Source organism: Melanaphis sacchari, unplaced genomic scaffold, assembly GCF_002803265.2.
Source record: "Melanaphis sacchari strain LSU unplaced genomic scaffold, SCAv2.0 Contig393_pilon_pilon, whole genome shotgun sequence".
Classification (NCBI taxonomy): domain Eukaryota; kingdom Metazoa; phylum Arthropoda; class Insecta; order Hemiptera; family Aphididae; genus Melanaphis; species Melanaphis sacchari.
Window position 1 is genome coordinate 31,749 of NW_020271249.1, and position 21,372 is coordinate 53,120.

At 23.9% G+C, this 21,372-nt stretch overlaps 1 protein-coding gene and 1 long non-coding RNA gene across 6 annotated transcripts in view; one reads left to right on the forward strand and one right to left on the reverse strand.

Annotated features, from left to right (window-relative positions):
- Positions 1 to 1,397: 1,397 nt before the first annotated feature.
- The window catches only part of LOC112597176 (6-phosphofructo-2-kinase/fructose-2,6-bisphosphatase), a 34,185-nt gene continuing 14,210 nt past the window's right edge, over positions 1,398 to 21,372 (forward strand). For 2 of the 5 annotated variants that reach the window (XM_025343113.1, XM_025343114.1), the window contains exon 1: positions 1,398 to 1,996. In XM_025343113.1, coding sequence (XP_025198898.1) covers positions 1,825 to 1,996 — 172 coding nt within the window. In that variant the 5' untranslated portion in view covers positions 1,398 to 1,824. Of the gene's footprint in view, positions 1,997 to 13,193; positions 13,339 to 21,195; positions 21,344 to 21,372 lie in introns of those variants that run through there. The other 3 variants (XM_025343115.1, XM_025343116.1, XM_025343117.1) reach the window with 3 other exon arrangements.
- Positions 19,936 to 20,929, reverse strand: LOC112597177. Its single transcript, XR_003114824.1, has 3 exons — positions 20,915 to 20,929; positions 20,232 to 20,798; positions 19,936 to 20,139 (listed from the first exon to the last, which is right to left on the reverse strand). It is a non-coding gene; the product is annotated as an uncharacterized LOC112597177 (long non-coding RNA).

A 21,372-nucleotide genomic window follows, 5' to 3' on the forward strand; every position in this document is an offset into this window, starting at 1 on the left:
CGTCTATCTGCTGCGGTTGTATATGCATAAAGATAAATGGCACCATTCGTGATGGTGACCATAAAAATAACGGACATCTCCTTATCGTCCTCAATTATTGTAGACTCGGGTACCATTGTTTCTTAAGTCATCCTGGTCGGCCATCATGTCTATTGTCGGAGGTTCGGTCCGCGCACAGGAATCGATTTTCATGTAGCCAAAGATCTTCATCGTCGTTGTCCATCCCTATGTGTAATCCGTTTACTCATTTGATGTTTTGGTGACCGTTTCCTTTGTTAGGTATATAATCTATCAGACTTTAATTTTTATTTCTTCTTTATTTTTCGCTTGAGGTGTTTGCCGAAACGTTTTTCAAAACGGTTTTATTGACGTTAGGAATGGACATAAAACTTTTGACCATCCGTCTGTAACAGAGTACCTATAAAAAGTTAATAATGGATTAAAGATTGTCTCTATGATATATAAATTGTAATTTAAAGACGAAGAACTGTAGATATTTGAAAATTTTTAAATATTTATATCTCACTATTCATTTTTTATTCATGGTTTAGTTTTCAAAATATTTTGAATTTGTTTGGGTTATTTAAGGCATAAGCATTTTTCAATTTTTTTTTTATTTTTTTATATACCTATGTTGATAAAAAATTATTTAGTAGACAAAACTCTTTAAAATTTAAATAAAGTTCACGATTAATGTTATTCTTCTAGTTGTATAAAAATACTAAAAATATATAATATATTTTATGCATATATTTTTTTTATAAACATTTTAAGTTAAGGCTTTGACGAAATTACTTAAGTTAATAATAATAAACAAAAATAATAATTATTTTAATTTAAAAACATTTGTATGAACTTAAAACTATAAATATTATTTTATTATGTAATTTACTATACGCAATGAAGTTTTTTATTAATTTTAAAATATTATCTATTTATAGTATTTATACTATAAATATTCTTTTCTTTTGCTGTTTTATGGTTTTTACAGAAACATGTTTTTACATTTTAATTTAGATATCTATAGAATATATACCTATATATTATATATTCATATTTAATATTGTCTGTGGTTCATTCGGCTATTGAATTCAGTATCATTGGTTGAGTGACGGAGTGTAGATTCAAGGCCCGTCGGTCGTCATGGAAGATAAAAACAACTGTTCGCCGTTGATCCTTTTCAGAAAATCTACCTATACGGAACGTAAGTTCTTGTAAAAATTGAAAACGAAGTACGATAAATCATGACTTTATTATATATTTAACTTAAAACTCTAAAAGACTGACGAGTTTGACAAACATCACAAATTTACAAAGTCGTGGAGAAAACTACGAGTACATGACGTCCAGTATATCTAGCCATAAATGTTATCAAATTTCTTATCAATCGATAGTTTTCATTCATCCGAAGCTCGTATAAAACACTCGAGACGTACAGCACGTTTTCGAGTTCCGTCTGTCGTGAAGTCACTACCTAGTATTGACTAGTTAATATTAATTCTGTCTACCGTAGTTTGTCACTTGTCAGTCATCACTGTCGCTGTCCGTTTCTTTTTTGGTTCAATAGTCGTCCAGGCCATACGTTCTGTTTGGTGTTTTTTTAATTAAATTTTGGTTTCTAATTTAAACATAACAGTTATTACACTGTTGATTTAGGAGAAATTGTTTTTTAATTGTTTGTTTTGTTTTTATTTTGTTTATAATCGGTTCCTGTTTGAATTTTTTTATTTTATAAATATTTCACATTTCCACGTATTATAATTTAGTAATATACATCATAAATATAGCTCCATATACTTACGTTACTAAGCACTTAATGAAGTAATGGCCGTTTGCAGTTCAGTAGTGAAGACTGTTGTACCTGATTACAGTAATGGTGACTGCATCAAATTGTGCAGTGAACATTATTGGCCACCCAAAGATGAAAACAATCAAGTTTATAGACATTTACCTCCAACTACAGACACAGTGCTGACAAAACCGTTTCCAATTAGAGGTAAATTATCTTTACATATATTTTGTCTTATGATAGCTTTTATCTGTTAAATAGAATTTTACTTAAGTTAATAATTAGGTAATAGGTTAACAAGGTACCTTGTTAGAAAGAACTCTCATATTGATTAATTTGTCTTAAGAACTGATTACATTTTTTGAATTTTAATAAATCCAGGTAAGTAGTTATTATATTGTATTTACTATTTAGGTACCTATGATGGGAAAATTGCTGTTTTAACATTTTTTTTTTTTTATTGATTTATTTAGGTAGGTACTTTAATTATAGTGATAAAGAATATAATATGAAAACAATTTAAAACATAATATTTTACTTAAAATTCAATTTCTCAATGTACCTATAGGTAGTTGGATATCAATAATTTTTTTCTTATTGTTTTTTTTTAATTATCTTTGTAAACTTGAAAAAGTGAAATAAAACTCAAAATAAGAATTTAGTTTGATAGATACTCACTTAAAAATTAAGTCTGGTACATTCTTTTTGTTACCACAAAACATAGTAATTTTTAATAATATTATTTTTACTTTAATGCAGGTTTATAATGTGTATAATTATTTCTTAATATTTCTTATTAGGTTAGTATATAGAACTTCTAATATAAGAAGTCAAAAAGTAATCCAAAATAATAAATACATTTTTTTTTTAAATTTATTACTTAATTTTTTGGAAATTTCTTTCTATGAATTGCTTAACATTTAACTAGATATATGCATTATTTTTTTTTCAATTATTGGTATATTTTACTCACCAATTTACTATATACAGAAATCAATATAGTGTTGTGTATATACCTAATTGTCTTTATTTAGGTAGGTACTTCAAAAAGAACAAAATGCTTCTTAATTTTGTTTTAAGTTTAATTATAAAAATTTATAATAAAAGAAAAATTATCTTGCATTTCCTATGTTAAAATTGATAAAAGTATTACATGCATAGTATTCACAAACATAAAAATAATTTAGGTATTAATGAACTTGTTTATGCTGCTACAAACATGAAAAGACAACTGGAATTTATTTCTATTGTAATTATTATGTTTCATAAGGAAAGGTTAGATTAGAAAAATAACTGAAAACAATTATGAACTATAATAGAATAAGATAAATAGAAAGTTTGGTATACAAAATACACTACCGATTATAGTTAAGGGTTTAAATATTTCCATTCAGTTGAGATGCGTTATCATAACCTAACCATTTGTAACTGTCATTTAATAATAAACCTTTTAATGTCCCTAATGAAAATGGTAAAAAGTCTTCATACATATTCTAGTGTACAACTGTAACAACAACAAGAAAGTAGAATTTCTCGTATACTTATAAGTTATATTACAATCTATGTATGTATAATAAATACATATTGTCTACATATATGTATGTAATGTATATTTATAAATTAATTAAAATTTCTTTTTTAATAATGGTTATTATAAATAAATATTGAATACAGTGTTAGATATTATTAACAATTAGATTGAGTATATACAGAATAATAATAATGTACCAAAGTTTAAATTAATTTAATATTTGCCAAAGAATTTTTATAGTTATATTTTTATACATTATATTGACTGGCATTTCCGAAGTCCAAGCTTATAATAAATATAATTTTTTTTAATAAAATCATTATATAAAATGAATATTGATTATCAAGAAATAAGGAATATTAATCTATGTGAGCCATGCCATTTGTAAAATAACTTAACATATAACTATAATTAATTAGGTTGGCTGGCAATTGAATAATAATATTTTAAATTTTAAATTGAAATTTAATTTGTCATGTTAAAAATTACTATGAAATAAAAGTGGTTTGTGATAGAACTTAGTTAAAATTAGCTTAACTTTTTAATTCATTATTTTTCAGCCTTGAAATTAAATTAAAATTAAAACAATATAATATATACTACGATAAGTTAATAATGACAAAAGTTTAAATTTAAACAAATAAATTGTATTTTCTATCAGAGTAAGTTACCTGTACAATCAATAACCAATAAATTATCTTAGTAGTTAGTGAAATACAAAAATACACTTATGCTTTGTTGACTTCAAGCAAGCAAATTATGGTATTATATTAGAAAAGTTATGGTTAATAATTTTATTGATAATTTGTTAATGTTTACTGTTCATTTTATTTATATTTTTCTTTGATATTTAAAATGTTTTAGTTTATTTTGTGGTTTACTATTATATTTGGTGAACATAAAAACTTAAATATTTTTATAATTGGCAGGTACAAGAAATTTTTAATTAAGCATCTACATAGTAAACTGTTTATAAATACAAGTATACTTATTTATCTTAAATTAATAAATAATAAATTTAACATTATAATATTTACTTAATTCTTAGTGCATTTATTAGAAAACTTTCATAGAACAAAAATTAAATAGTATTTTAAATTTCCCAATATATAATTTAATTTAAGTTAATTTTTATTAAAATATAATACCTGTTTATGTTAAGTAACTATTCCTTTTATTATTACTTATTAGTTATTATCTGTATAACTATATATTTAGTGTAGGTTTCATACGGTTTTTGTTTTTATGTTGTTACAATTTTAAATTTATACTGTATTAACTATTCAGTGCACTTTGATGCCCATACAAAATTCATCCATGTTAAATTTGGTTACCTTTTGCTAATATTAAGCATAACATATGTGGAATGTGTGGATTATTAATATTTTTTATTTTCTGACTTAGTGATAGATGATATTTCTGACTTATCCACTTTACATAGTTTTCCCATTCAGTGTTGTTTTTTTGACCATTTAACAGCAAAATTTTTTTAAATGACCTAAATTTGGTTTTTCTTTAATTCTAAACCCACAACCAATAGCTCGTAAAGTTTCAATAGTGTGAACCAAAAACAACGAAAAAGTTTTGTAGTATTATACTACATCAACTATTCATTAAAATACTAATTTCTAATAATAACTAATAATTGATAATTCGGATTAAAAAAAATAATCTTTATATGTTTATTTTCCAATTATTTATAAAAATTAATAACTCAATTTTTCATTAACTTTAACATCAGAAATAGGTTTAAAACCTATTTCTAAAGTAAATAAAATCAAGATATTTAGATGAATAGTTTCGGAGAACATGTGTTATTAAGATTTCCATTTTCACATGTATATATAGTTAGATAGTTCCTCGGATAGTTCTACCTTCGGTATAGCTTCCTTTTAATAGAAATATCTAAATATTCTCATGTCTTAAATAATTTTAATATATATATATATATATATATATATATATATATTATATACGTTTATTATCAAAAAATAATATTTTACATAAAGATAACAAAACTAAAATAAAACAATATTTTATTGTTAATTAAAAATGACTATTTATTGTTTATTAAAAATATTTTAATGACGCCGCAGCATAGCTGGTGGGTGTAGCAAGTTCAATTAAATATTAACATATAGAGCTAAATAATTTTAAAAATTAATCTTGAGCATTATTTTCATTCTAAATTTCATAGAAATAATCTAAAATATACTTAATTATAATATACTAATAGATACTAAATTGTATAGAAAACCCCCAAAAATGTATTTGTTTTTATTTTACATGTTTCATATGATCTTGAACTATTTAGTTTATTTTAAGTATAATTCTTGACTTATAAAAAGTTATTAAAATTATATTTTTTCAATTGAAATATTTTAAATTAAGATGCTTAATAATATAATAGTTAATTTTTTCACTTGGTATGTATTAATTATATGCTCTCAGTATATTATATTATGTGTGATTTCATTTATTTAATCATAATTATTTTTAAAGTATTTAAAATGTATTTTAATTACTAATATAAGATACCTTATTATTACTATAATTAACTTTATTTTAGCGATTAAAAATGATGTGTGTCAATAATTGTAAATATTATATTTAATATCTGTAATTAAAATTAGTTCACTTAATACTTAAAAATAGTTATTTTCTCTTATATATATTTTTTTTCTTCAACTACTGAGCATTAATGACGTTTTAAATTAAATTAGTAATAGAATTGATTCACGATAAGTAGGCACTATATGCAAATATGTTTGTTAATGTAAATCTTAGAAGATGAATAAATTATGATTTTAAATTTAACATTCCTTTGTATATAGTTTGCAAATTTTAGTACTGAACACTAAGAATACTTTATTTTATGTTCCTATACTGTATAGTCAATATTACAGACTAAACACTTTTGTTCAATTTAAACAAATTTAATTATTTTAATGAATAAATAAATAATGGTTAGAATGTATTTGGTATGTTTTTATTGAAATTCACTATTTTTGATCATGAAAACCATCTAAATGAATATTTTGTAATAATGATTATAGTTATATTTTATGAGTTGAACTAATAAATTAAATAAATCCTTTTGTAGTTTTAAAGTTAATTTTTTTGTAAACTATGTTACATTTTTATTTTATATTTTAATATACATTAAGGGTCGTGAGCACCACCCAAACCCCAAAAAAAAATTTAAGCTGCAAAGCCAGTCATGCATATTTTGTTAATTGCAGTTATAGAAAGTTAGTAAAATTACATAAATTAAGATTTTTTTTTCATAATTAATTAATATTCATTTAATGTATATCAATACGTTTATTGTAAGGTCTTTATTTTCTTGTCTATTATAACACCATGTTCAAAAAAAAATGTAAAAAATATATTTGTGTAAGTAAAATTATTTAAGGAACAAAATGTAGAATTTTAATAATTATCACTTAGAAAACTATAATATACCCACCATAAATCAAACAATAAAAACAAGTAATTCAATTCAAGTACCCATTATTTATTAATTTACTAATATTTTAATGTAAAATGTTTTCTAATTGAATTATCATTATTCTCAGAATACATGAAATTATCTTTCATGTCTGTAAACATTTAGCTTTCTACAATTATCACTGTAGTAGGTAGCGTGTCTATAACTTATTGCGAAATCATTTTTTTCCAATAAGCTAACCTCAAAGTTAACCTATGTTACGTATATAATATCAGATAGATAAAATAGACAGATGTGTAGTGTGCTTGTTAGTATATACAAGTGTTATAGAAAAGTAAAAAATAATTTATTATTACAAAATTATGGTTTATTACAAATTAAATATTTAAACTTATAAATTAATAATGGGAGGTTTAGATTTTATTAAACAGTAAAAAAAAAATAGATAATATAAAAAACACTGCCCCAGTAGGTAGTAGTGCTCTTGTTATTTTTAAGAAGATAAATTAAATACAAGTTATATGTGTACTCACTTTTGATATATTAATTATAAATAATAAACATTAATTTTAGGTGATTTTTTTTGCTGAAGTCCTTGTTTTAAACAACATTATAATATCATATTTTTATGTAATTATATTAATTCATATTACTTTTGAATACATTTTACTGAACTTATGTGATTAAAATTAAACATACAATCTAAGTATTTATTAATACATCTCTTAATATATAATTTATTTTTAATATCTTGTAATATAGTAAGTAATAATTAATAATTAAAGCTTGGTAATTTAATTTTAATTTACAGAAAAAAAGTGATTCTCATTTAAAAATAATGCGTTTGTTTCACTGTTGAATACTCTTAAAATAATTTAAAAATCTAATTGAAAATTTCATATGATCTTTCAGTATACTTACAATTTGAATACATTTATTATTAAAGAAAAAAATTGAGGCAATTATGAATTATTATGTATATAATCAAATCATTTTATTAAGGTAAAGTAAGAAGCGATTCTAAAATACTGTAATTCTACTTAAAATTCAATTTTATGTACTCCTATGATATTAGGGTACTGGACATTTTCTACTTTTGGCATCTTAAAAATTAAAGTACCAATTACATTAAATTTGCTACCAGAAATCATCCTCAATATTAAAGAATTAAATCTAAGACGAAAAACAAATGAAAATTATAAATAAATATTAATATTTTAAAAAGTATCGTGGTGTTAGTACTTTTTGAAGTATTTAAATAAGAGTAAAGGTTAGAGGAACGAGAGTTCTCTATTATATACTACTTCACACATCTTACTGTTCTCATCTCTTATCTTTTTAAATTACAAAGATTTCAAATACACCGGCTCATTTAATCATATGATACATCATAGTTGTTCAATGTTATTGTATTTACAACTTGATTATATTATTTTTATTTTTTATTTAATTACGCAGTTTTTATCAAGGTCATAAAACATATATTACATTACTGCTAAATATTAAATACTAATACAAATCAAATATAAAATTGTATCTAGGTAGGTATATAATTATATTATATTTATAAAATGTAGTTTATATGTTTGTATTGAATTTGAATTAATATTATTTATTAAAAAACGAGTCAAACGCAATTAGAATTTTTAAATATCTGTATGATTAAGGTTTTCACGGACGTTTTTTTTTCTTGACTCATATAGGCTAAATGAAAGATTATAGTTTAATATAAATGACGCAATTAAATAACTCATCGTATATGACGTTTATGCTATTGCGTCTGTATTAGCGTATACTTGTGATTATTTCGGAACTTTTGAATTTGTATAACTGTTGTAAACGTTATTCAAATAATACTTAAAATAATTGCGAATGAATGCTATTTAAGCATAGTTAAATTAACGTATATTTTAAACTACTTCAAAATTAATTTATGAAAAATACCTCATTGAATTTTTTTGTATTTTTAAATAAATTTATTTCGTATGACAAGTTAGAGCAATAGAATAAATTGTATAGAATACAATTTAACTTGAAATAAATATTAATAAATAAATTAACTAAATAAAAATTACAACAATTAAGTAAATAATTAGGATAGTATTTAAGACTTGCATGATCTATATATGTATAACTACTATAGCTTGGAGATGTATGAAACTAAATTAATGTCTAGGTTCGAAAATATACCAAGTACCTACTATAGCAGTGTTTCCCAAAGAATGTGTCTCGGCACATTGGTGATCCAAGCCCCTAGACATATTATTTTTCAAATTTTTTTTATAATTCTACAGATCCTGATATTACTTTATTTCAAATCACATAATATATGTCTGATAATATAATATATTATATAGATTATAAGAAAAAGCGAAAACGTAAATAGACGTTTATTATTTTATTTATAAATGTTATATTATATTAAATAATCATTAATTTATTTATTACATTGATTACTTACTATTATGACAAACATTTTAAATTATGAATTAAATACCTATAAAAAAAAATGGTTTGCTTCCTCTCCCCTAGATTATTACTCTGGATCCGTGCCCGCATTGGTGTGCCACGAAAATTTAAACTTTATATACATAAAATATAAACCATTTATATATATAACATTTTTTTTTTTGAAAAGTAGATAATATTTAATATTTATCCAAAGTATGACTTATAATTAATGTACTGCGATGGAAAAAAGTTTGGGAACCACTATGTATTATAGGTATTTAATCTGTCACCCACAGATTGCTTATTTCGTTCGAATTAGTTCATAAAGCTAGGTATAATACCGATGCTGATTTTCCCGCGAATTTAGGTATACTAAAAGTCTAAAACCGAGGTATACCGATGTAGTAATATATTTTTTGTTCGTTCATTTCCAGTAAAGTCAGATTTACAGTTAGTTTAATTAACTACATAGATATACCATACATACAAATTATGTATTTATCTATCTATTTTATATTACACATTTATACAATTTACATAGGTAACATTTAACATAATATACAACTAGGATATAAATATTAAAATATAAATACTATAGGTGTTATCTACTTATTAAAATGTAGGATATTTTTCAATTATAGCATAATATATTCAATATTTATGTCATTAAACATATATTTACTGTATGATGAGAAATGTACAATATGCGAATTTCAAAAGTTTATTTCACATACTACGTAACTACTATATATATTAAATGCGTAATTACAGCTGTAGATTTTAATTTTGTTTCAAATTAAACAGTTGTATGCTATAATATATAATTTTAAAGGACATCACAACATTCACAACACTAATTTTTTTTATTTTATTTTAAGTTTATTGGTATATTATTGTAGTCAACACAATGAAAAACGTTTTGGTAAAAATTCGAAGTTAAAAAAAAATGATTATTCAACGAGATAATGAGAGCTGATGAATAGCCGTGTGACATCGTAGAGCTGACGAGTGAGCAGCCGCCTATGTTTTACATGTATAAGTAGTTTGATTTACATAATGATTTTAGTGACTTAAAATAGTATTTCAGAATTTTTTTTTCATAATCCTAAGTATATTTATGTGTTTAAAACGATGGCATGATTTAAAATTGAATATATCTTATTGTTGCATACATATTATAAATTATAATTTAGTAAAATTACTGAGTTCGCGATTCGTGTCGTATACTCGTAGGTATAGTTACCAAATTTTACGAAATTGACTACCTATAATAGTCTTATCTACTATAAAAAAAACTAGAAAGTATATCAAAATTATAATCAAACCAGTGTCATGAACACAAAAGATACTTAAGGTTGCATAAAAAAATTTAAAAGTATTATATTTAATGATTGAAATCGTGTTAATCTATAGACACTTGCACGTAAGACATGTGCCGCTGTCCTGACTTTGGCTCTATGACGTCACATATTTTCAAACGCCTGTATCTCATTGAATAATTAGTGTCTAAGTGTGAGACCTACACTATATTTCTTAAAGACATATTTTAAATCTAAGCAAACTTGTTTTTAGTGTTTTGATGTCCTTTAAGTTAAGCTTTTTATTTTTTTTTTTTGTTATTTAGTTGAGATAATTTTAACCAAGTCTATAAACCTTAATTATTATCTGTAATAAAAATTAATACTATCGAAGAAATCTTTGATTCTATGCCTTACACAAGATTTGCTTTATGTTGTGATACGCTAGTAATGATTATGATTTATGAATAATTTGACTTCAAGTGAAAATACCATTGGAAATCCCTTTGCCATGTTCGTATAATATAGTATATCATGTTTTGAGCGAAGCTCATTATTGAGTAGGTCATTGTAATGAATATTCATTAAATTTGAATTCAATGATAAATCATTGTTTATGAAAATGATTATGAGTAACAGGTGTATTCGTCTTTATTTCTAAGGATATATATATATATTTTTTTTTAAATTCATACCTACTTAGTAAAACTCAGATAATTAAGTTACATTTTCATTAAATCTTCTGTAAAATGTAAAGTAACTCATGCAGTGTCTCCTAATTTAACATATTTAATTAAAATTCATACTAAGGTCATGGTTTTATTTTTTCTCATTTGTTAATTAATACTTTTATGTTTAAAGTTTCTTAATTGTTATTTCAAAAATTCAATTAAACTAGAATTATATTATTTCTATGTATGTTGTTTGTTAAAATGCTGTCTTATTGCACTTTCATTCAATAAAATAAAATTAATACTACTATTAAGACAGAAAATATCGCTAGATATTGTATACCTATAATTCATTATTGTATTATTTTATCATATAATATTATTAATTTCTAGGTAAATACCAACGAACTAGTATTATGCCATAAAATAGTGTGAATAGGTTTTATGGTATAAATAGCTTAAAATTTGTTTAAATATTTTGAAAATTTCAAAATGTGCTTATAGAAAATAATATATGTAATAGCCAAAAGTTATCCGATTTAAATTTTTAAGTTATTACAAAATAACTATCGTAAGTTTTTATTTAAATATTAGATTTTGTTAATATTTATATTTCAAATGATGTAAATTTACCAACATAAATTGAAAATGTCATCAAACACATAAATATTATTAAAAGAGTTAAAATATTTTGAAAATTGTATCAGTGTTATAGAAACACACACATACACATATATATTTAAAGTACTTAATTATTTGAAGTTATTTGTTTTCGAACTACAACAAAAAATAAAATCAATTTTGTCCAAAACTAGTATTTTAATCGAAGCTAAATTAAATTTGATACCAGAAATAACTCTATAAATTTAAAATAGATCATTTTTTTCTGTTTCTGACGTTAGACAATTATATAAAAACATTGTAAATTCTATATATTCATCGCTCCGCTTAAAATCTAAAATTATAATTACTACAAACTATTATATTTTGTTCAGGAAAGATTAACTTGTTTAATTCTTTTAGTATACCTCATTATATCAACTAATTAAATTAATTAGTAAATATTTTAAAAAAAAATACCTTCATGTTGAAATTTTAAAATGACAAAAAAGCGCACTTACATTATATTTATAAATAAATGTGTACATTATACCTGCGAACACCAAAAATAATTTAGATGTATTATCTTTATTTAATTTATTTAATTTGGTTATTTTAACATATTAATTAGTGTGTAATAATATTATTTATACATATATTTATAAATGCAACTTATATAAACCATGTAATTTGATAAAGTAACTTCCTCGTAGTATTTCTATAGAGTTTTACTATTAGTTCGTTAAATCACATTGGTTTTCTTATAATAAGCAATTCTATAAATGTTTCTAAAAATACGTTTTTTAGTACTAAGTTTAGTTATAATTTTTTTTAAAGTTTTTCATGACAAATATTTTTTATTTGATATTTTAAAGTAGAATATTTTTCAGTTTATTTCGATATTTATATAAAAATTTAAATTTGGACCAGTAATTTATGAGTTGTAACCTATAAGTATTAGTTATAAAGTTTTAATGAGCGAAGTGGTAAGGCACGGGTAACCATGATGTATATTATGTGGGCTTAATTTATTTTTCTAAATTATTTCCAGTTGAAATAAAACAAAATTTTTTAATTTAATATATAATGTGACTGAGTAGTTTATGATTGCTATTTGGATGAAATTTTATTTTGTTTGTTTAGCAAATACAAAGAAAAAAAATTAACATAGAATTTTAAGTGAAATATAAACGTAAAGCGCATTCATACACTATATCATAGGTATTATTATCATACGAAGAGGAGTGGTGTATTATATAATACGTATTATTCTTATTCGTGTATATCAATAAATAAAAAAAATTTTAAATTGTATAAATATAATCGGTTGTGTGCGCGCAGCTGTGCTAGCCGTTTCGGCACAGTGCGGCGGTGGTGGATTCTGCAATATTGGACCGGTTTGATAGTGGTGGAGTTTCCGTCCGCGTACGCATCGCATTCTCCGTCAACCATGCATAATAACCGGGACTGTGGGTCGCAGTTCGTAGCGCTCGCCTCTAGATACTTGATTAAAAAGACTGGGATCACGTCTAAAATTCACATCGATGGTGAGTATTACGCGTCGCGTTTCGTTTCCCTGTCGAATTGTGTATAGCTAAGGAACAGCAGGTGTCGAGTGTGTATGTACTACCTCGTCATTACGTAGGCTAATTAAATGAAATGGATGTGTTAAATTTGATTTAATCGATAAACTATTGTTTAGATAGGAAAAGCGATTTTATGCTGAGACCGTCTGTTACTAACTACTAAGTATATAATTTATTATGTATTTATTTATTTTTACTATACTGATTTATTATACTATTAATATTACGGTTAACGTTAAATGGTATACACATAGGCAATAACTTAAAATTAATTTTATAATAGAATACAACGAAATAATTAAAATTTTTATTTTTACTAAATATCCAATTTCATCAAAATTTGAACTACAAAAGCTTATAAAAGTTTTTCTTGTATATATTGTAAATGTATTTCTTGTGTGTTTTTAATAAGTTCTTAAAAATATTTTTAGTATAAAAAATAACGGTTTAAGTAATAATGAAGTATTTTAAGTTTTTATGAATTATATATTTCTTTTAATAAATTACATTGAAAACAAATATCATGTTTAAGTGTGAATATCAAAGTTTGTCGAAACTATTAACAAAATATTTATTTTAACGAAATTCTAATATAAAAATGCTCTTATAAAAGTATTCTATGTTTATGTTCTAATATTTTTTAATTCCAGTATGAGGAATATTGTATTACATTTTCAAGCTTTTTGACTGAGGGAACATTTTTTTATCGTTATTTACAGAAAAAAATAAAGATTATGTTTATTTTAGTATTTTATATACTAATAAAAACACAAACATTTAATGAATATACGTTTATTCGTTTTTAAAATACAGTAAAATAAAAAAATCGATTTTTTCCGATGAATTTTGGATTTTAATTAAGCACCAATTATATTCATTTTTCTAAAAGAAAAAGTAACTTGAATATTGAAGCATTTTTTCTATTATAATAGTTAACAAATGTTTTTAAACATAATATATTTTTACAATTTAATAGGTAGTAGATAGGCTAGATTGGTATTATAAATTATCATATTAATCTATAGTTTATTTACTATTATTACATTATTAATACAATCAAAATAATAATCACGTAGTATTCTTGTGTTGTTTTGTTTGCAAATAAGATATTTATATAACACAATCATTATTATTTTTACTCACATTATGAAAGTTTTTATAGGTATATTATATTAGGTAATTTCTGTCATAGGATTACCTATTTATGCCATACATATGTCCAAGGTTTTAAATGATTTATTATATTTTAACTACTATCTTGAAATTTACTCAGTAATTATATTTATAGTATACTTAGGTAGTATCTGTTATAATTCATTAGAGTACAATTTATTTTTGGATAATATAGACAATTTTTTTATTTTTCATAATATATAAAATCTATTACTTTAAAAATTAGTATTAAATTACGATTTTAGAAAGTTTTTTTCTTGATATCTTCGGCATTAGTGGTTACATGGTTTAAATTTACGAAATGTAAACAAAATTTAAATTACACAACGTAACGTAATTCATTCTTATTAATTTATTATGTATTTAAATGTTAAACAAGAATATTATATCATCATAAATACTGATAATAGTAACACTGTATTTTATACTGGAAATAAGCTTCGATAGTAACTCCTGGGGTGATAGCTGCTAATGGATGTGAATGGTGGACTAAACATTAGGAATTGTTTGTTACACAATTCAATTGACTTATTATGACATCAAAATGAAAAATTCAATACATCTATTAAATTATTTATTTGTTTTTATTTGTATTAAATGTGTGTAGTTTAGTTAGTTGTACGAAGTCATGTTAAGAAGTACTTGAATTGTTTTTTAACTTTTATACTTTGATAATTAAAATGTATCTACTTAACATTTAAAAGGTAGAGAAATAATAAACAGGTACTTTGTACTATGTTCAAATTACAATAAATTATAATTTGCTTCTTATTAATAACCTTAATTAATAACATATTTTTAGGTTTTATGTTTAGTTCAGAGTATGTTATTTGGTATGGTGAAGTGGAAGGGGGAACGAATTGTAAATAAATAACGTAAATGGATGATGCTCCAAAAATAATTTATTATTTGGTATGGGTACTCAAAAGAAAATATTTAGTATATAATATAATTATTATATGATGTAACAAATAACATTAATTTTTATATGTGTACCTAATCTAGATACAATAACAATCATACAAAACAAATTTGAACATTGAACCAATATACTTTTGATACTTTTTGTTATTGGTCTATATCTATACTATTGTGTTGATAGTAAATATCTGAAAAAATTCCAGCATTAATTTTTCGGGTAGAACAAAATAAAGAACCTAGGCCACTGTAGGTAATCTATGAAAGCAAAAAGTTTAAAGAGACGAATAAGAAGATAAAGTTTTAAAAATTAAAAGAATAAGTTGGGTAAGACATATAATATAACGCGCACAAGAACACATGATTTGAGAAGTGGTAAAATGAGTTCTAACGAGTAAGAGACCGCTGGGTACCCAATACCAGATGGTTGGACTGAATACAGAAGTTTAATATGCTGAAAATAAAAAAATAGTGAATAAATGCAACAAATAGGAATGAATGGTGAGGAGTGGTAGTTGGGGAGAATAACCTATTGTTAATAATTATCTTAAATTTAAGAAAAATCCTGTTTCAATTTAAAATTTCATACCTTGACCTTTTTTAAAATTGTTTTTTTTTTATTGAGCAATCAAAGTTAATAAACGATTTTGAGATATAAATAATATAATGTTTAATAATGATAGATATATTTTAGATTCTGAGTGTAGCAATGTGTTATTTTATGTGTACATGTTTTATAGTAAAAAAAATGTTTTGATTTTTATCTTCAATATATTTTTGTGAATCCACTTTTGGAAGATATTTAAATTAAAAAAATAATTAGGGAAATACGAAAGTTTTTACGCAAAACTAGTTGCAGAAATTCGATTTTTCTTATCTTATTGTAATTAAAAAAAGAATAACTTTACATAAATGAAATTTTCACTTAGTGTTTATGTATAATATATATGTATATAGTATAATTCTCAAAATATTTCAAATCGTTTTGATTTATTTGTAAACATTTGAAATCATTTTTTTTTTACGAATGTCGATAAAGAATTTTATAATTAAGCATTTATAAAATATTAAATAAGTTTATTTTTATAGTTAAAGTTTGTGAATTAAATAGGTTCAAGGTTCCTCTTAAGTATTTTTTTCTAAAATCAAATTTAAAAAATATAAACAATTAAAAAAAAATTATATTTTTTAAGTTAAAATTTGGACGAAATTAGATATTTAAACAAAAAATAACAATTTTAATTATTTTTTTAAATAATCATAATTCAAAAATTATTTGTGGATAATTGAAATTTTACATAGATTTATTATTATATTTTATTTATACAATGAAATTTTCAAAACATTTAGATAAATTTTATGTTATTATCTATTTATATCATAATCATATCATTCACAATATTCTACGGTAAGTTATCGACTCAAAAATTATTAACAATATATCTATAATTATTAGTTCTATTTATAATTGTGAAATGAGTTTTTTCGCTAACAGCTTTTCTGTTTATCTTAGAAACTATTGGTTAATTTCAATAAAAGTTATGTCAATTGAGACTCTCGGGGTGCTTTACCGCCATCGCTTACAACTGTTTTTTGTATGCATATTATATTGTGGACAGATTTAACACATATATCTATTTATTTTTTTTATAACTTATTTAATGACGGGACACACTTAATACTTAAAATTTTACAGAAATTATCTACTTTCCCCTTTTTAATATTCATATTCGTGCCTAAAGTTTGAACATTTTTTACTCAGTTCTTTAAGTTTTAACGATTTTAGTTTTTTTGTTTTAACCTTGAAATATTCTACTATTACTTAAATTATAATTTTCTATGAATTCTTATATACTTTTTTGTTAGTATTTTTTAAGCGTATGATTATGCATATATATTATGATTTAGATAAAAATTAAAAAATTTGTTTGGCTCTTTTTTTGGATTGTTGATGAAATTATTTGTTTCCATGTTAAAAAGCTTGATTTAGCATTATAAAGTTTCTTATAATTTATTTTTACAGCAATTTAAATATATCACTATTCAGTAAGAAAAATTTTCACAGTTTTTTTTTATGAATATTTTCTACAAATCTCAATTTTTAACTAAACTATTTTCATCTTAAATGACTAGTAATTTTCTTTTTTGATTGTTAGTTTCAAATTTAATTTTTTAGAATTGGCTTCATACAATAATCCGAATGATAATATGTTTTGGTATTTAATACTTAATAGAATTTTGTAAACTTGTTAATAAAGATGATGAGTTTTTTTAAATACGTTTACCCTGATAGATATAAAATATTCATTCATTAATATTACTAAATAGATAAAAAGCGTTTTATTGTAATATTAAAAGATAAAACTCTCAATAGTGATTATTTGAATAATTTGACTTATTAGTTGAGGTAACATTTGTAAAAAATAAACTTAGGTATTAAATATAACTTCATAAATATTTAAAAATAAAACTTTTATACGCAATTAAACGTTGAATTTTGAACAGTATGCAATTTTTGTAGCAAAGGTTAAAAACTATTTGTTTCGTGTACATTAAGATTTTTGACTTGTTGCCCGTTTTAAAATTTACACGCATTAATATAATATTTTTATCCAGCTTCTATTTATAAAAATTAAATTTAATAGTTTAATTTACTTTTATTTAATTTTATCATACTAATGAGTAATATTGTGTATTCATCAATTGTCTTGTATCTACTATAACATCGTTAGTACTGTATGTTAACTACTAAAAAATTATTATCTATAAATAATAGATACTATAGTAGCGTAAATAATAGTTTGCTAACAAAGCAAAGATCCATATTTTTACCATTGATATTATTACTTAGCTATTCAATATTATTAGAATACGGCTAATGAACTCGTTAGGTTTAGGATTTTATGGAAAATCAATGTTAAAATTAGAGATAATGTTATCCAAAATAATTTTATTTTTATTTGGTAGATAATAGATAATAGATATACTTGGTTGCATTCAACATTTGTGATGACTAATGACTAATAACTAATAAATAATAACTAATAACTAATTGTTTTATATTAATGTAAAACTTATTAATTTTCCTTATTATAGAATAATATGTTACACAATATACTTAGTGAATGTGGTTTTGCCATATCTTATATATTTTAAGGAGTATGATGATAAAACAATAAACTTTTCTTTATTGAGTACTTAGTACTTCCTTAGTATTTTCATTTAGTCAGTACTTATACTTAAAATCATACATTTAGATATCTTATATTTTTGTATTCTTTTTGTTGATTTGATTATAAAGAGATAAATATTATTCGTTATATTATTATATACTATATATCTTTCTATTACTTAAATGAAAAAGTTTTGAATGTTTTTTAACATAATATAATTGATACGGAAAATTAAAAATAAATAAATAGTATGTATTATTTATTAAATACTTAAAATTTTCTAATAATTAAAAAAAGTCGTATTTATCATATTTTTAAATATTTTAAGATATAGATAGTTAATTTCAAGATGCAAATAGGGTGACCCTTAGGTCGCAGATGCAAAACATATAATAATAATGTGGTTCTGAGTACAGCTTGATGGGTCATTAACATATCTGTAATTGGTCATTTATTTACAATTTAAGGTATTTAATTTGTTTTAATGTTAAGCTTTCGAATGTATTGTTAGATATTTTGCCTCGTGTTATTGGTCACATTTAACTGAAAGTTGAACGCTTCATGTCATATTTGTAAGAATATGAGACATCAAGTGACCGTAGGTGAGTCTAGTATGATCTATTCTTAATTTATTGATCATACTTTCTTATTTTTCTGTGACATTGAAAGTTTTTTAATTTTTTATATAAGTGTTACGCAGATGTTTTTACTAGGTATCAATCAACTTAGTATTTTTATTACTTACATTTTAACTTAATATTTAAATTTTAGTTACGTACAAGATACTTTCCATTCTTGTATAATGACATTAAATAGTATTACTGCATTATTTGATAAGTAAGAGATTTAAAAAAATTCAATATAGTTTTATAAAATTTATAGACTATTGTATACCCCAAAAAATAATAAGTACATAACTAAATTTTTAACAAAAAAAATTTCTATACAATATTACCTACAAAAATTTTGGTTTCAAAAGTTCAGATTTTGGTATTTTATTTAAATATCATTAAATTAGAATGGCTATTTTAAATAATTATACGTATGTGCATTAGAAAAACAAGATATGTTTTATCACATACATCATATTTTAGTTAATTTAACTTATTTTAATTTCAATTCAACACTTTTTATCATAAATAATTATATATTGTTATATTTTAATAAAAATACTTATTAATGTACAATTTACATATTTATTTATTTATGTTTTTTTTTTTGAATTTCATTATTATTTTTTAATCAATTTAATAACAGTTACAATTTAATTTATTTTTAATTTATAATTTTACTATTATCGTATTTGATAATCAAATTTAGCCATTTATTATAATAATTCATGATGACCAATACACAGTAATTGTTTGTTGTGAATGTTTCGGTATTCCGGTCCGTTTTTGAACATTCTCAAGAATACCTGCCAATTTGCGTTGTCTAAATTTCTCAATCCTTACACTGACGCGCCGGAGACGTCTTTACTTTAAATCGTTCTTAATACCTATATGTAAGGATTTATCAATTATTGTTGATTTAAAATTACCCAGTGATTAATTAAAGTGATCAATAATGAATTACGCTATAGAAACTTACTCGAAAGTTAGCATTGTTTCTTTTCGATCTCCAAGTTCGCAGATAAAATTTTACAGTCACTGTATTCGTCACGATTTTTTATACTAACAAATAACAATCGATACCTGGCGCACACATACGTGGTTGTTGGCGTGCGACTCCGTCCGGTTCCTTCCGGTCCGCGGCAATTGGGTCGACGCGGCCTCGACGTCTTCGCTGGTCGCGTCGGAGACGCGCTCACGAGAATAGATCGACAGGCCGCCGTCTCGTGGCGTTTGCTGTATATCCCTCCGACGTCTACTATTTATAAACGCTTCGCTGCCACGAAGAACGCGTACGTCACACAATGGGCTGAAAATACGATTGTTGGGCTTGGGTACGTGTGTGAATAGAGAAAAGCGTATTTAGCTATAGCGCATGTACGTATAGTATTATTATAGGTCGTTACGCAGTGCAATTTTTTTTTTCTAACAAATACTCTCCACCGTCCCGGTGTGTGTTCGATGACGACGTGACGCGACTTGGCGACGGCGGCGGCGGCGCCTTAACGATTTTGTTCGACCTCCATCCACCCCGACTCGTACCTACCTATACAAACGCATACGAGTAGTTGCAGGTACCTATATATATATATATACACACACACACACACACACTAATACAAAGTATTATTATAATCGCCTAAGTGTGGTTTTCGTACTCACATACATACACCGCTCGATTCTAAACTACTTGTACTATATGGCTAGTGGCTGTGTATTATTGCCATCGCGTTCATTCGACTGCGGCATTTGTCGGTCGGTCGGGTCCGTCCGTTATCGCCGCGAGATAAATAATAATACTCATTGCGACATAGGTGCGTATATATACATATATATATATTATATATAATACCTGATGATGCACGTGACATCATCGTCATCGTCGATTTAATATTATATGACTGCGTCCGGATTTGTACGTTTTCCAAAATAAATCTTTTCGCGCGTCTACTAGTCGTGTCCGCGTTGTCGTTCTCCTCGTCGCGCTTCGTCGTCGTCATCGTCGTCATTATTGTTACCGTCCGATACTTGTCAAACCTATGTTCCCCCGGCGGCAGTCGCTTTTTGAGCGACAAGAGTTCATAATGATCGGTGAGTTGGCCAAAAAGCAAAAACATACG